Source organism: Amphibalanus amphitrite, unplaced genomic scaffold (genome assembly GCF_019059575.1).
Source record: "Amphibalanus amphitrite isolate SeventyFive unplaced genomic scaffold, NRLGWU_Aamphi_draft 000888F_arrow, whole genome shotgun sequence".
Taxonomy (NCBI): Eukaryota; Metazoa; Arthropoda; class Thecostraca; order Balanomorpha; family Balanidae; genus Amphibalanus; species Amphibalanus amphitrite.
The window spans coordinates 5,010-22,734 of record NW_024882382.1 but is presented as its reverse complement, the minus strand read 5'-3'; the positions used below and the strand labels follow the sequence as shown (position 1 = coordinate 22,734).

At 47.0% G+C, this 17,725-nt stretch overlaps 1 protein-coding gene across 1 annotated transcript; it reads left to right on the top strand.

The window, feature by feature from the left end:
* The first annotated feature begins 389 nt into the window (after nucleotides 1–389).
* On the top strand, nucleotides 390–17,406 carry LOC122367682 (beta-1,3-galactosyltransferase 5-like). The gene is made up of 6 exons (XM_043341017.1): nucleotides 390–494; nucleotides 7,124–7,526; nucleotides 9,200–9,330; nucleotides 9,745–9,935; nucleotides 13,088–13,229; nucleotides 15,609–17,406. Exons 2-6 carry the CDS (start codon nucleotides 7,146–7,148, stop codon nucleotides 15,835–15,837), a joined length of 1,074 nt encoding a protein of 357 aa, XP_043196952.1. The 5' UTR covers nucleotides 390–494; nucleotides 7,124–7,145; the 3' UTR covers nucleotides 15,838–17,406.
* Nucleotides 17,407–17,725: the final 319 nt, after the last annotated feature.

Sequence of the window (17,725 nt, the reverse complement as noted above, 5' to 3'; positions counted from 1 at the left end):
TCGGGGCGCCCTCTCTGCCGCGGGATATGGGGGCCTTTTTCGGATGGCGGGGGGGGGGGGCGGCCGCCCCCGTCGCCCCCCCCCCTGGATCCGCGCCTGATTAGGTACATCCATTGCAGAAATATCTCAATAAGAATTTTGGACATCAAATAGGTAATCACGGCGTGCGACTTTCGTGTGAGACAAATCCCCTTGCCTTGTGACACAGCTGGTAGCAAAATTTCAACTATACCGCAGTAGTTTGCACTACCAATGTGATGGGTTTCTACCACTGAGGCTCGTTGTTATTGGAATTTCCAAATACGCGACTAGGACCCCAATCTAATCTTGAACAATCACGGCTTTGTGGCGTCCCAGAACTGGTATCAGTGACGTCAGAGACAACATGGCGGCTGCACCAGTGTATGATGTGACGTGAAACCGGCAGGCCGACCCACTCTGCAGGGAAGTCCTGCACTGCTGACCTGCAGCCAGTCGGCCACTCGCTCGGCTCGGTAAGACCTTTTTTTACCTCTCATATAACATGTGTCTGTCTTTCATTCATAGCAGTGGCGGATCCAGGGGGGGGGCTGCGGGGGCTGGCAGCCCCCACCCAAGGAAAACTGGCGCCACTGCGCCGAAGGCGCAGTGGCGCCAATTTTCAATTCGCAACTCATCGGAGTGCCGCATACTAGGACTAGGATGCAAAAATCAGTCGAATAACGTCGTTTCAGTACGCTCCGCACCGATATTTCCAATCGTGTGGTGTCACTGTACATACTGATCCTGGGCGCCTCTTGTCAGGGCCACTGGTCGCCAATATTTCAGCGCCAATACGATGCGACTATGGCGCCCATCCGGGGCGTGGCGCCCAATTATGACCTGCAGCCCCTCCCCAGTGAAAATCCTGGATCCGCCACTGATTCATAGGTACCTATATTGGCGATTTCTGAAACATAATCAGCTCCACGAACGATGAATATAAACCTTGAGGCGTAGGTGGCTAGTGGAAATGTTGCGAAGAATGTTTTAGCAGTAGCTGAGATAGCATCAACTAGATAATATGGTAGCTCATGATACCTATGGCAGTAGTCAAAGCTGTCTTAACCCGCGTCTGACTGGGGTATTTTCAATAATTCGGGTGACTGGTGGTGACGGTGGCTCTACAGGGGCTCCCCTGCTATCTCCGAAACTGATTGTCAAAATTCAAACGATGTCTGATAGCCCTGGACAAACTGTCGACCAAAACCTAACCGTTAGGCGGCACGGGCGGACATCGATAGCAGCGCCTCTATCGGTCACTAGGGAAAGCTGGGCTGTAGGCGACGATATACCGGCTGAGTTGTCACACGTTGAATAGGTTTATAGCCATCCGTCTTGTGAAAAGTTGAACTTTTGCCTTTAATATTTCTACAGGCAATTTTAGAAGTGTCTTCGCATGGATTACAAAACCGTTTAAGATTATTGTATTCACTTCAAGCCTTCCCTATTGTTCTTGATGATGCGGGAATTTCTAATTAGTGTTTCTAGCTTAGTAAAAGAACATACTGTGCAAACGATGAAAAAAGCATAAATGGAAGATTTTAAATGCAATTTTCTCTAACAATTAATGGTAAATTCTCTACATATCAAGGAAAAGGTGCATGCTATTTCATAATTTAAAGTTCTTGGGGCTAGTTGTTTTCTTCTTTTCTTCCGTCGCTCCAATGGCCGCGAATACACTTGTGATAACGCCTATCGTTTCATTGAACTCGATGTTACCGATGACGTAACAGGTAAGGTCAAAGTAAAATCATGTGTGTGTGTGTGTATGTAATATGTATGTTTTACCATTAGTGATGTCAATTACAGAAAATCGGAATAGGTACCGATACCAAAACCAAATACCAACCAAAACCGTGGGGAAATACCGAAACCGATCCAACATGGGAACATGAGGGAAATACCAACTTTTTACCAATTTCTTAGCCTCTTACCACATTAGTGAGGGTTCATAATACCAACAAAATACCAAACACATTATGATTGAAATAGCAAATACCAAGTTGGTATCGCTTTGGTATCGGTATACCAAAAAGTTAGTATCCGATTTACATCTCTAATTACCATCATGGACATTCCACACGGGCCGTGGCGATTACAGTTCAAACATTTAAAAATCGTTAGATATCTGCGCTGACGTCACACATTCAGAGGGGTATTCGTATGCATTAGCACCTCTGAATCAAAATGCTGCAATTTTGAAATTCAATATTTCCGATTTAAGGCATTTCTCGATGTTGTGAGTGCCGAAACCGGTAATTGTGAGCCAGGGACCCCATTTTGGCTATATCAACTCAAATCTAACGTTAACCCTCGCATGTGTAGGGGGGTCGGATGGATCCCCCTCCCATGGTTTTTCGCAAATAACTCGCGTAAGAAGCGGCCGATCGCGACGCAACTTTCATTACCCTCGCATTGATCAATTGTACACCTACCCTGAAAATTTCATGACCCTGACCCAAATGACCTTTGACCTGTTACCTCTTTTCCGAGACCATGTTTGGCCGGAATCGCGATTCCGCGTATGTTGGCTCGCATTAGCCGCGCGTTTGCAAGCTTTTCGTGGTTTCAAACGTTCAAACATGTGATTTGATGTTGCTCCCATGCATAAGGGTGGGTGTCAAGGCCACATGAAGGTTAGGTCAGGTCATTGACCTTTGGTGACCTCGGGTGCCCTCGGTTCATTTTTTCGAGTTTTACATGTTTCTAGGCTAGTTTTTGGAGCTGAATTCGAATTTAGCAACCATTTGAACATTTACGAAGTAGTTTTGGTGCCTTCGTAACATGTTACGAAGCTGTCAGAGGCGGTTGACACGTACTACGAATACCCGTCATGACGCCTACTGGTTGACCTGACCTGACCTGACCCGACCTGGTCTAAATGCTTAAAGACATTATCTGTGATCAAAACTAACACGATATTCGTGATCAGCACCCCGATAACCCCCTTAGCAGCCGCACTTTAAGACTTCCTAATAGGTCCCGATTTTCCCGACTTTGGGTCATTGACCTGACCTGGAAGGTCAACCAATGACCTAGGACCTTAAAATTGGGTATCATCGGCTTCCTCTCGTCACGGGCAACACGCTCGCTTTTTCCGCGAAGCTCTAGCTCGATCAGGGGCCAAACGGCAAGGGGGGCCTAACCGACCCCCCCCCCTACACATTAGAAGCTGGCAAACGCCGCACACATGCGAGGGTTAAGGTGGGAGGGTCCCTTTAACCCTCGCCCTGGCAGGGCATTTTTCATAACACGGCCTGGCAGGGGGGGGGGTCGATGCGACCCCCCCCCCTCGCGATTGACTCCTATGGCACCCAGAAACACCAAATTTGGTAGGTAGGTGGGCCCCCCGGAGTTCTCGCCCCTGTGCAAATTTGGTTGCTCTAGGTCAATATTTAGGGGGGTTTTGGGGGGTATAAATGTAAAAATTTCGCTAAAAACAGGTCAAAAACTTTTCGCTTATAACTTTTGATCTAATTAAGATAGAGCAAAACGAAAAGCACCAGTGAACTCAGCACGTCAAGGCGCGTCGAATGATATACTTTTTAGCTTGCTTAAGTGTACTTAAAGTTTTTCTTAACCCTCGCCCGTATAGGGGGGGGGGTCGAACGGACCCCCCCCCCCATGGTTTTTCGCGAATAACTCGCGTAAAAAGCGGCCGATCGCGACGAAACTTTCAGTACCCTCGCGTTAATCAATTTTACACCTACCCTGAAAATTTCATGACCCTGACCCCAATGACCTTTGACCTGTGACCTACTTTTTGAGACCATGTTTGGCCGAAATCGCGATTCGGCGTATGTCGGCTCGCATTAGCCGCGCGTTTGCAGTCTTTTCGTGGTTTCAAGCGTTCAAACATGTGATATGATGTTGCCCCCATGCATTAGGGTGGGTGTCAAGGTCACCTGAAGGTCAGGTCAGGTCATTGACCTTTGGTGACCTCAGTTCACTTTTTCGAGTTTTACATGTTTCTAGGCCAGTTTTTGGAGCTGAATTCGAATTTAGCAACCATATGAACATTTACAAAGTAGTTTTGGTGCCTTCGTAACATGTTACGAAGCTGTCAGAGGCGGTTGACACCTACTAGGAATACCCGGCAGCACCCCTACTGGTTGACCTGACCTGACCTGACCCGACCTGGACTAAATGCATAAAGACATCATCTGTAATCAAAACTAACATGATATTCGTGATCAGCGCCCCGAAAAAACCCATAGCAGCCACACTTTACGACGTTCTAACAGGTTCCGATTTTCCCGACTTTTGGGTCATTGACCTGACCTGCAAGGTCAACCAATGACCTAGGACCTTAAAATTAGGTATCATCGGCTTCCTCCCGTCACGGGCAACACGCTCGTTTTTGCCGCGAAGCTCTAGCTCAATCAGGGGCGAAACGGCAAGGGGGTGTCCAACGGACCCCCCCTTATACGTTCGCGGCTGGAAAAACACCAATACGGGCGAGGGTTAATTTTTAAGTAAACTTTAATTAATCAATTAAGTTCAAGTTAACCAAATTGCATCATATCGCATATCATTCGATTCGGCTGATCACCAGGAACACAATGACACCATTTTTTTAAGCTCTAGCGTCATTATGTGCCAAGTTATTGGCCAAAACGTCATTTGACCTCAGTTGACCTCATTTGACCTGACCCATGGATAAGTACACCAAACAAAGAAGCACCAAGTGACCTGCTGTTAAGTACTGTGGTTTCAAAGCACAAAAGTGATAGAACGAAGCGGATATCTCCAGTATTTTCCGAATTTAGTATTTTCCCGTAGGCTTAACATTACGACGTAATGACCTCTAACTGACCTCAGGTCAGTGACCTCAAAAAACCCGAACTATATGTTATACAACTCGGTGAACTTAGCACACCCTGAAAGTTTGAAGGAAATCAGTCCAAAACTGTGAGCTGGACAGGTGCAAAAAGAAAATTGAAATTTGACCATGACCTTGTACCGGTTTTTCTGACCTGGTGACCTGACCCAAGGTACCCGGACCTGAAATTTTCAGGTCATATGTAAAAAGGTTGCCCCATAGGCTGTGCCAAATTTGGCGGCGCTGCGCGCCGCCGTTTTTACGCTATCTTCGAAAAACCTTAGGGGGGGGGGGTCGCATCGACCCCCCCCCTGCCAGGGCGAGGGTTAACCCGCGAGTTGCTGGGGGGGGGGGCGTTAAACGCCCCCACTTTTTTTCGCCGGGCCATAGCATAAAAACGGCGCGCCGCATGCGCGCCAAATTTTTGGTACCTATAGGGAATTGATTGAAGTTTATTGTTACAAAGTTTGAAAAAAAATCGGTTGGAAAATTTTTGAGATATCGAGGTTTTAGTGACGTCATGATTTCTGAGTTTTCGACCAAAAAACGACATATGTTCAAAAAATCATATAAAATCACAGAATAGACATACAGCCATGCCGTAAACGCCGTTAGACTGGCAATACCATGAACAATCAAATGGCTATCTTCGATTATTGATTATCGTTCCGCATTTTCCAAAATCTTGAACTAAATCTGGAACATTTCACGTGATTGCTTCACGACCATGATACATGCATTTCTTAAATTGAACTTTTTGAGCCAAACACGTACACATATGATAAAATGAATGTTACCATCGTGTTCTACGCCCCAAATTACCCATAAAACATGTGTCACAGGCTGCGGATATCAGTTTTGATTTTTGGGGATATGTGCCTACCCGGTTGACCTGACCTTGACCCTGACCTATGCTTGACTGACCCCTTAATGGATCTGACACTCTTGTAGGCTTTATATGATGGATTGTGCACCGTTTTGACAGAGTTTGTGACGAGAGGCGCCCATTGCAAACTCCTGAGGTCCATGCTACTGAAAGCCCGATTTCAGGTGTTTGACCTGACCTTGACCCAACCTGTGACCTCAAAATTCAACTTTAAAGTACTCATCTGAAGCGTCTCGTCGCGCTCTTTCGTTTGCCGCCTCGTGCGTTTCGCTGCGCCTATTGGTTCTCGAGTTATCGGCTGGGGGCGTTTAACGCCCCCCCCCCCCAGCAAACGGTGGGTGGCGAAATACCCCAGCAACTGCCGGGTTAAGGTACCCAGCCTGTACTTCGAATTCGTCAGGTCAAGGCCAGGTCATCTTTGGTCATTGAATTTAATATCGTGTATCGGTCTGGCTATTAGCTGCAGTTTGAGTTCAGGAACATGATAATGCTAGTTATATTACTGTACGATGTAAAAAACGTACCGAAAAAAAAGATTTGAAAAGTTTAAAATTGTGAAATTTGGACTACTTATGTATGTATGTATGTATGTATGTATGCATGTATCTATTTATATATGCATGTATGCATGTATGTATGCATGATAGATGGATGGATGGATGGATGGATGGATGGATGGATGGATGGATGGATGGATGGATGGATGGATGGATGGATGGATGGATGGATGGATGGATGGATGGATGGATGGATGGATGGATGGATGGATGGATGGATGGATGGATGGATGGATGGATGGATGGATGGATGGATGGATGGATGGATGGATGGATGGATGGATGGATGGATGGATGGATGGATGGATGGATGGATGGATGGATGCCGGATGGATGCCGGATGGATGCCGGATGGATGCCGGATGGATGCCGGATGGATGCCGGATGGATGCCGGATGGATGCCGGATGGATGCCGGATGGATGCCGGATGGATGCCGGATGGATGCCGGATGGATGCCGGATGGATGCCGGATGGATGCCGGATGGATGCCGGATGGATGCCGGATGGATGCCGGATGGATGCCGGATGGATGCCGGATGGATGCCGGATGGATGCCGGATGGATGGATGGATGGATGGATGGATGGATGGATGGATGCCGGATGGATGGATGGATGGATGGATGGATGGATGGATGCCGGATGGATGGATGGATGGACATGGATGCCGGATGGATGGATGGATGGATGGATGCCGGATGGATGGATGGATGGATGGATGCCGGATGGATGGATGGATGGACGGATGGATGGATGGATGGATGGATGACATATGTATGAAAAAAACTGATAAGTCTGTGTCAACTATCGCATTTAGCCCTCCAAAACATACTCCAGAGGGTCGTTCTCTGGCGGCGCCATGCCGACGCCTATCGCGTTCCGTCGGCGGCTGCTGCTGACCTGCTGCTGCTCGCTGCTGGTGCTGCTGCTGGTGGCCCAGCAGGTCGTGCATCAGGCTCCTTGGATGGAGCCCCCAGCCGTTCCGGAGCCGCGCCCGGGCGCCGCCGTACTGCCGCAGTACGGCCGGTACCAGTACCTGCTGAACAGTCCCGTGTGTGGTGGCGAGGAGGAGGTGCGGGCCGTGATCGTGGTCCACTCGGACCCGCGCCGCCCGGAGGTGCGCCAGGCCATCAGGGACTCGCTGCCGGCAGCCGAGCTGGCCCAGCTCGGTCTGAGGCGCGCCTTTATGCTGGCAGAGGCGTCCACCAAGCTTCGGGAGGACGACACCACCATATCCCAAGTGAGAGCCGTTTTTGCGGTCTTGCAAAGACTTATCTTACAAGTGAGCAGTGGCGCGGGAACTATTTTTCTGACGGATGGGAGCGGGTGTCCCCACCTGATATTTCCTGGCATCGTTTCATAACATGGATCATCGTAGCCCGTAGGGAATCACCAAGTCTAGTGCTCCCACGGGTTTTAGGCCAGTCATTTTTTCTTTTTCCCTGATAAGAAAAACGAAAGTACTTTTCTAAAGTTACAACTTTTCCCTTTCACCTGCGTCAAGTATTTACCTACATTTTGGTAGCCAGGAACAAAGGTTCCATTATATACTGGCTACAGTTCATAGGCGCGGAAACCAGGGGAGGGGGAGGGGCAGTGGGGGCAGCGTGCTCTCACAACTCTGGGGCCGTGGGGTCTCTGCCCACAGCTTTTCATAGGGCCAGGAACCGTTGGGGCAGATTGTCATCAAATTAGGGGTTATGGGTCATAAAGGAAAACCGAAATGAAAGAAAGCATGACATTGAAAAATCACCTTCTTTTCCTGGCTCGACAGCTCATGTGGCAGATTTAACCCTCGCATGTGTGCGGCGTTTTCCAGCTTCTAATGTGTAGGGGGGGGGGGTCGGTTGGACCCCCCCCCCCTTGCCGTTTGGCCCCTGATCGAGCTAGAGCTTCGCGGAAAAAACGAGCGTGTTGCCCGTGACGAGAGGAAGCCGATGATACCCAATTTTAAGGTCCTAGGTCATTGGTTGACCTTCCAGGTCAGGTCAATGACCCAAAGTCGGGAAAATCGGGACCTATTAGAAAGTCGTAAAGTGTGGCTGCTAAGGGGTTTTTCGGGGTGCTGATCACGAATATCGTGTTAGTTTTGATCACAGATGATGTCTTTAAGCATTTAGACCAGGTCGGGTCAGGTCAGGTCAGGTCAATCAGTAGGCGTCGTGACGGGTATTCGTAGTACGTGTCAACCGCCTCTGACAGCTTCGTAACATGTTACGAAGGCACCAAAACTACTTCGTAAATGTTCAAATGGTTGCTAAATTCGAATTCAGCTCCAAAAACTAGCCTAGAAACATGTAAAACTCGAAAAAGTGAACCGAGGTCACCCGAGGTCACCAAAGGTCAATGACCTGACCTGACCTTCAGGTGACCTTGACACCCACCCTAATGCATGGGAGCAACATCAAATCACATGTTTGAACGTTTGAAATCACGAAAAGCTTGCAAACGCGCGGCTAATGCGAGCCGACGTACGCCGAATCGCGATTCCGGCCAAACATGGTCTCGGAAAAGAGGTCACAGGTCAAAGGTCATTTGGGTCAGGGTCATGAAATTTTCAGGGTAGGTGTAAAATTGATCAATGCGAGGGTACTGAAACTTTCGTCGCGATCAGCCGCTTTTTACGCGAGTTATTCGCGAAAAACCATGGGGGGGGTCCATCCGACCCCCCCCCTACACATGCGAGGGTTAATTAATTAAGGCTGAAACAGACTCTTTCCGCATTCAGTAAATCGCATGCGAGAGCTTATATTCAAATATATTATAATTCTACCCGCATCAATCTCATGCGTGAGGTGCGTGTGATTGAGCCGTGAGTGTTTCATGTATTTGAATAGGCTCTCGAGCGCGATTTCCTGACTGCAGAAAGAGTCTGTTTCAGGCTTTACCTTTCACTGGCATTTTTTACCACAGTTTGCGGTGGCGGCGGAGAATGCTCTCTATCACGACATAGTGCAGGGAGACTTCCACGACTCCTACTACAACCTGACCTACAAGCACATCATGGCCCTCGACTGGGCCACCACCTTCTGTCCCCAGGCCAGGTGAGGGGATGGGTTGGTGCGCTCTGAAACCGCATTGAACAAGGATAAGGATTTGATACGATATGGACCAAAGTTCGAGTAGGTTAAGTGGCGCTGGGCTCTAGTTAGTGACCACCAAATGGTGCAACGCCGAACTTAGCCCGGTCAGAGGGATAAGACGATAAATGGCCATCTCGAAGGGGCCTAGTCTATAGGTCTTCTTCATCTTATAACATGGTTGGTTACCAATGATAATCCGGCGCAAAACTAAAGGGAGGTGTCTCACTGCTCAATGCATTGATAAGCGAGAGCTGACTGTTGGCCATTTGGTAGAGGTGATGCTTCAAAAACGATTTTCAGGATTTATTCAGAAATGTATGTGTTCAATTTTGGTTTACTTGTTGGTCAGATCAGATCAATCCACTTTTGTTGCAGACATATAATCAAGATGGATGACGACATAGCTTACAATGTGTACGAGGTACTGCACTTGCTGGAGAAGACCCCTGATAAGGGATACCTGGGTGGAAATGCCTTCCGAACGTCCAAACCCTACCGGGGTAATTCTAAATGGCATGTCAGCCTAGAGGAGTGGCCAAAGGAGTATTACCCGCCGTACATATCAGGTAGGTTTTTCCGTAGTTAGGATATTTTACGAATTCCAAGAGATCCAGATTGAATAGCGTCTATGAACAGAAACTTTGACCAGCTCGTAATCGAGGACCTGAAATGGAATTACTCGACTTTAAGACGATGTGTTGTCTCGCTTAGTTCGACGTGCCTCAAAGTATCACGGGCTGTACATAAACCCCCGCAGAGACGGTAGCGTCCTCGAATTATGACAGATTTCTGCCTTTGTTGTATTTGCGCAGCAAAATTAATTTATTGACGATCATCCAGAGTTTCATGATTTGCTTTTTATCTTTCTTCAGGAGGCACGTCTTATTAACCCTCGCCCGCACATGCCATTTTGCCATCCTAGAACGCACATGGGGGGGGGGGTGGTTGCCACCCCCCCCCGCGCCATTTCGTTCCTGTTGGAGATAGAGCTTAGCAGTAAAGACCAAAAAGATTCTTTGGGAAGAGACGAATCCAATGATATCCAGTTTCACCTTCTCAGGTCAGTCATTGACCTTCCAGGTCAGGTCAAACTAAAAAATGTTGCTGTTTTGGGTCACCGTTGGATATCAAGTGCGCTGCTTATCAAATACCGATGACGATGCTGTTTTCTGGTGCCAAGCCAGCTAGAACCTCTTTGTCACACTATCCGACCAGAATTTTGCTGCTGAGGTCATTTCAGGTCAAGTTAGGTCAAGGTCAATTATATGTGTTTGTATGTCTGTGTGTGTCTGTGTGTATACTGATGTGTGCACCGATTGTTTTTGGGTGCATATCACATGAAATCATGATCTGAGAAGCTTTTACCAACAATGCAGTCAAAAAACTTCACAAAAAGTAAATTCAGCTTGCCTAAAACGCAATTATCTTAGATGACCTAGGTTGACCTTGACCCTGACCTTGACCTCTGTACATCGTCGAACAACATGTTCCATGATAGGTGGGAGGTAAGACTGGCAAAAAAGGCCGAAATCAGGGTGTCAAAAGCTCACAAGGCCCATGGCAAACGCAAGATGTTGAGAATTGGCCATTTGGGTCATGACATGACCTGAAAAACAAGGTCATATCTCCGAAACCAAAAATCACAGAAACTTGAAATTTTCAGTGGACATCAAGAAAGGATAGACGAGCAGCTATACGAAAAATCAGCCCTCTAGCTCTAAAAATGTTGAGTGCAGAGCAGAAAGACTGCCTGGGGGGGTGGCAACCACCCCCCCCCCCCATGTGCGGGCGAGGGTTAACAGCATATAAAAACCACCTCACTGAGACAAAAGGAACCCGAGCACGGACATGAGTGGGCGCCGTGGGGACGATAGTAACGCGGCGCCCAGTTCCTTGTGCAACCTAAATCCCGGTCGTTTATTTATATTTTCCTTATGATTGCATCGTGTGCTCACGCTATAGCCATTGATGTTTCTTGCATTGTGCAACTGGCGGCCCCCTATTGCGCTCTCCGACCCGCTAAGGCGAAGTCGTTGAGAGCCAATGCCGACTGGCGGCCAAGGTGTTAGTACGCCTGTGGTCGCCGGGCGCCCCTCCCCAGCACGGGGCCGTCATTATCCCTTCCCTTTTGCCTCCTACACATTAGATTAAACGTAGGGGTTTTTCCCCGCGCTCTTTGGCTTCAACGCGGGGTTTTCCCCTTTGCAATAGGCGTCAGGTTTTTTGTTATTTAGGACTTTTTCCCTGACCAATACACCCGACACCAGTACACTGACACCTTCCACAAGTGTATGAATATGTGATGTGAATAAATGTTACCGTTTCTTCATCTGTGTTTTTTGTTCCTGCTTTTTCGGCACTTCGGCAAAAGTAAGTTTCCCCATTAACCCTATTAGTGGCAGGGGGGGTTGTTTTTATCCACCCCTCAGGTTTTTCGGGAATATCTCCGAAACTGCTGAAGCTACGATGCTGAAATTTTCTGACTTTTCCTAAAACTAAATTGGGCACATTCCCTGAAAATTTCAAGTTCATAACTTTACCAGGGGCGGCTCCAGAGCACTGGGAATTGGGGGGTTCTATTCGTGAAGCGAGTCATTTGGGCGAAGATCACGATGCTGCACCAGTTTTACGAACAGTGAATGAAAGGTATCATGTGATAACATATACAAAGTTTTTGTGCATCCTCTTTTGACACGTTTTTGCTATAATAGGCGGATCCAGGCGTCCAAAAAGGGGGGTTATTTTTTACCTCCCAACATAGGTGCCCTGACACCGCCTATGCATGACCAATACAATTTTAGTCGTTCTCTCATAAGAAAATTGTAACATAACAAGACCATTGCCACCCTTTTTAGAAACAGTACCAACAAAAACCTTATTTACTATACTTTTTGTGCACCCCCAATCTCAATGATCTGTATCCGCCTATGATTTTTGAAAATGCATATTTTTAGGATCCATGTGAATTCCTGGTTCATTCTCTATCGATCGGCAAAAGTTGCGTTAAGATTGGTTCAGAAACCTGGCCGTGATAAACAGTCTAAAATGTATCTGCAATTTGCCCGTTTTTACCCCCCTCTACCCCCCTATTGACATTTTTTAATTTTTTTTTTAAAGAAATATAGATCTCGTTGAGCCAAATCGAATGCCGTTTGAATTTTGAAAATCAGCCCGTTAGATCTCGAGATATCAAGGGGGGGTCGTAAACAGCCCCCCCCCCCCTGCCACTAATAGGGGTAGCCAGGAGCCTGCCACTAATATGGTTAAATTTGCTCACACACGCTAAGGATGGGCTCCCACGTTGCTATTGCTTCCGGGTTCACATAAACCGGCTTAACGTAAAACTTTGTTCCTGGCCAAAATTGTCAGATGTAATGACCCCCGGCTCCAGACTGGTTTTAGGCTGGCGGAGCAAAAAAAAAAAAAATTGAAATAAAGCCCTAGCAGTATAAAATGATAAATATTGTTTTTAAGTACGCATGACCGCCATGTATGTACACATGCCTCATGCCTGACCCGCATCCGTCCACAATATTGCAATAGTCATATGTAAATAACTCAATATGACACACTAGGTAGCAGAACACTGTCACTTTGTTCTCATCAACAATTTGACTTCAATGAGTGTGAAAATTGGCAGTTGAAACAGGGACATTCATTATAATAATACGTCAAGGCACTTACAGGGATTCTAACAAGAATTTGTGCTCGTTTTCAGGCTGGCTGTACATCGTCAGTCAGGATGTTGCTCGTGCAATGGTTAGACGGTCCACCGAGGTACCGCTCTTCTGGATCGACGATCTGTTCATCACTGGCATGATAACAGAACAACTGGGTATCTACGTCACGGGCTTTAATCAGTAAGTGTATGCATTAACTTCACCTGGTGACCTGACCTGACATGACCTGGGGTCGAAAATTTCACACATTGTCCAAAATTGATTTACAAAATGCTACTTAAAGCGGCGCGGCGCTACGCGTCGCGGTTTTTTATTCACACGCAAAAACGCGACAGGGTGGTAACATATGCTCCCCCCACTGGGGCGAATGTTAATTAGGCATCTCATGTTCTGACTTTTGATCACGGGCTTTTTGATAGGACTGGGCTTTTATGTAAATATTTAACCATATTTTACGGCACATCTGTCATTTCATGTCAGACATCTGTCGTGGGTATTGTCTAATACATACAATCAACAAATCTTACGACAAAGTGCAAATCTCAGCACAAATCTACAAATGTTGGCATGCAACTCTAAAGTTTTTTTAACCACGCCCCTGTATTTTCAGGATCTGACGTTTGAGCTATCCCATCCCCCCGTTCTAACTCGGCTTTTTAGGCCACGTAGCAACATGCAGTAGGCGGCGTTCGAAAGAGCGCTAAAAATCAAAAATAGGTAATTTGATTCTGTCACTTTTTTCAGACTAAGGCAAAGTTCAGTCATTGCTCTTTTACTAGTCTCTTTCAAAAGTTACTGTCGTAAAGCTTCTATATCTATAATAAAGACCTTTCCTGACCTGCGATGACCCAAGGGGTAAACAGAGGGCTCACGAATGTAATTTTCCGATTCAGTGCAGTTTCATGTTCACCTATAACTTGAGAGTGTTTAGTATATCCTTCGACCAAAGAGACGCATTTCAATTTTTTCCATTGATTTAGAACTAAGAGGTCGCAAAACTGACCTGACCCTAGGTCACCGATATCAATTTTTTGAAGCATGGCGTTCCTTGCATAGTACTGTCCTTATCAATCGCTGAAAGTTTCAAACACATTGTTCAGTCGCTGTAGCTGTTGCAAACATTATAACTTTATCTCGGCTAACGCCACTTGACGTAACCTGGTTACCTGCCCTTAACCCTCGCCCTGGCAGGGCATTTTTCATAACACAGCGTGGCGTGGGGGGGGGGGGCTCGATGCTACCCAGCCCCTAGCGTTTCGAAACTAAGCGTCGTAGCGCTTCGCAACAAAGACCAGTCGATTGCTCTCAACGAGTACTCGCGATTGGTGGTATATCTTTTGACCCTGGGTCAATAATTGCTCACGTTATGGCAGGTCAAAGGTCAAATTTCGGAGAAAAAGCTATAATTTCCAAGTTACTTAACCAATTTTGGCGAATCTATGAAAGAAGGAACGTGAAACAAATTCCAGTAACGCGGAATGTACAATGTAAAATTTGTCAACGAATTAGCAACAAAATGATGTATAGTTGATTGCATTTCAGTCATTACTTGCGTGGCTTAGGCCCCGGGAACACTGAAGTTCACACACGTTGCCGGCGAGAACGGTTGTAATTGATCTGGGTTGACGTTGTGTAGAGGTCAAAGAACAGTTTTGAAGGCGCTTAGGTGGTAGCTGAGCCACAGATCCAGCTTCTGGACCTCAAGAAATTCCACTAAACACAGCTCATATCACGGAGGTCAGCGTGTTACGATTCGAGGTCATTGACCTTTGTTGACCTCTGAAAGGTCAATATACAGTGTAAAGATTCATGTCTTGTCAAATTCTGACATAAATCACATGGAATAGTTTCGTTCTTGTCGATGAGATAACATCCAGCTACGCGGAATGTACGATCTTGTCAAACACGGTCGGAGATTGTACCTATTATGACGTCATAGCTCGGTGACCTGAAATGACCCGAAAATATTTTTTCTTGCCAAACATAGTGCAAAGGATGCCTCAGAGGCTATGTAAAATTTTAGCACGATTCGACTAAAAGTTCGGCGCCCATCGCCAAAAAAAAAAAAAAAAAAAAACAGGGGAGGGTCACATCGACCTTTTTAACTGTCGCCAGTGCAACAGTTAAAATGCCTGGGTCAAAAATTTTCACAAGTAAAAATACATATAAAGGTGTGGCACTCCATTGTGTTTGAGATATTTGTAAAAAAAATAAATGTTAGGAGGGGGTTGATCCCTCCCCACAGTGCAGCAAGGTGGTGGTGAAAATGAACGGCGCATTATATCAACGTTCGCGGATGTTTGAGTTTCGTTGCACGGCTGACCCTATCATGTGTCTCCAAACAGAACTTCTATGATAACTTTGATAAGACCTTTGATGGCTGACACTAGCGCACCCTGCCCTCTCCTCCCCACTCCCAGGGTCCCCCGCTAGGGTATCACGTAGCCTATATTGCACCGACACCTTCCTCAACCTTGACCATGTGCTTTTTAGCCTAAGATATTCTCTCAGGTTTGTTGATGTTACCTGAGCTAACGATTGTATTTTTCTTCATGACAGACTTTTCGCCACGTCGGCTGAATGCGTCCGTCACACGGTCAACCAGAACTACCCCCGGCTCGGACGACCCAGCGGCACCGTCTTCAGTCCCAGCGTGGTGGTTACGCCCACCGACCGCGACCTGGATGCGCTGAAGGCCTTCAACAGCCTCTGTCGCTACTGCAGGAGCCGGCCGTGCCGCAAGAGGGAGCGAGGGAAAGTGTGTGCAAATAGCTTGACGGAGTTTTAAATGGACTGCTTAGTGGTTAGTGCTTATATTTGGAACACCGGCTCCGTTAACCCACGAGCCGCTGGGGGGGGGGGGCATAAAGTTGCCCCCCCCCCCTTTACGTTTTGTGGAATATCTCCGAAACCTGATGAGCTACGAACGTGAAACTTGGCATAGCTTCAAATGAATACCTAGGCAATGTTTGAAGAAAGTTTGGTGGCTGTAGCATCTAAGATGACGTCACAGTGACGTCATAAAGTTTTGTCGTTTCCCGATATGGACCGTTTCTGATGACGCTGAGCATGAAACTCAACTGTAAATGAACTAGACAGCACCTGCTGTCATCCTAAAACATCTAAGTACACTTCCATCTAGTTCCTAACCAATAATCGGCCCTTTATATTCGGTCCCATATACCTGATGTATCGTGAGGAAACTGAGAGTCGCAAATCTATAATTTGACTTATGACGTCACTGTGACGTCATTTCAAATGAGATCGACACCAAATTTGGACACAACCTCGGCTAGGTATTCAGGAAGATGTGTGCAAAGTTTCGCTTCTCTATCTCTTCGCGTTGCGACGATATCGCCGCGGAAGTAAAGGGGGGGGGCAACTATATGCCCCCCCCCCCCAGCGGCCGGCGGGTGGCGCGGAGGCCCAGCGGCCGCCGGGTTAACCGTGCATGACTGGAGGGAGGGGAGGGGCTCAACAGAACTCCGCTTCCGTTTTTTCCGCAATATCTTCCACATTGCTGGACATATGGACACCCCAGTCATGCGCGGGTTAAAACCACAAAAACTGCAAACGCGCGGATAATGTGAGCCGACCGCCGAATCGCGATTCCGGCCAAAAATGGTCTCGAGATGGTTGGTGTGTTCACGTGGGTGCAGTATTGTGATATGGAGAGGTGTGATGGGTTGTGATTTTAGTGATTTTTGTGTATTTCCGCCACATGAGACTTGCTTGGGTGGCTGTCTTCATAGATATTATCTATGGCCGTCTTGGATGGTCAAGGTGGCCTGAGAGACAGGCTAATGGACTGGAGTAAGAACAGGCCACGGCAACATAAAATACACCATCGCCATGGTTTTCAGGAGATCTTTTCTGGCTGAAACCACCGACAGCCTGTAGCAACTTTACCACTCACACGCCAGTTGCGGCGACACCAAAGTACCTATTCATTGTTTATGCACCCATATTCATGTCTAGTGTATGTGCATTGTGTGCTGTGGCTGAGGTCTTCCTGTTCCTGCCCTGGCCTACACTGTCTGCGTTTTTCCTCATGCCTGTCTGCATGCGTGAAACGCCGCGTTGTTTAGCTAAGTGGTAGGTAGCCCGTTTTGTTCACGGTTCGCAATGCGCATCCTCCATCGATGACATGCCGTATTGTATTGTGTTGATATTATCATTCTGTTGATTGTGTCATGCTATTACTGCGAGCAAAGACGATGTACATTACTGTGCGCGTTTTCAGATCACCTTCGGATCAATTGCTTCGGGTGATTCCAGTTATCGCTTTGACCCATTTTATAGTCCAGTATTGCCATTTGTTTAATTTCTGAAATAAACAAGCCGTTTATGAAAAACATGGTCTCGAGAAATAGTACACAGGTCAAATGTCATTTCGTTCAGAGTCATGAATTTCTCGGGGTATATGTACCTATCTTTAATCATATCGAGGGTATTGAAAGGTTCGTCACGATCGGTGACTTTTTACGCGAGTTATTCGCGAGAAACCAAGGGGCAGGGACAGGGTCCGTCCGACCCCCATATAAGTGCGAGGGTTAACCCAATGCATATGAATAAAAGTATGAGTGTTAATTTCGGAATCGTAGTGGGAAGATCAGTTAATGGCTCATTACTCCATTCACCATTGACATCTTTCTTCCTCCTTCTTATCCCTCGCA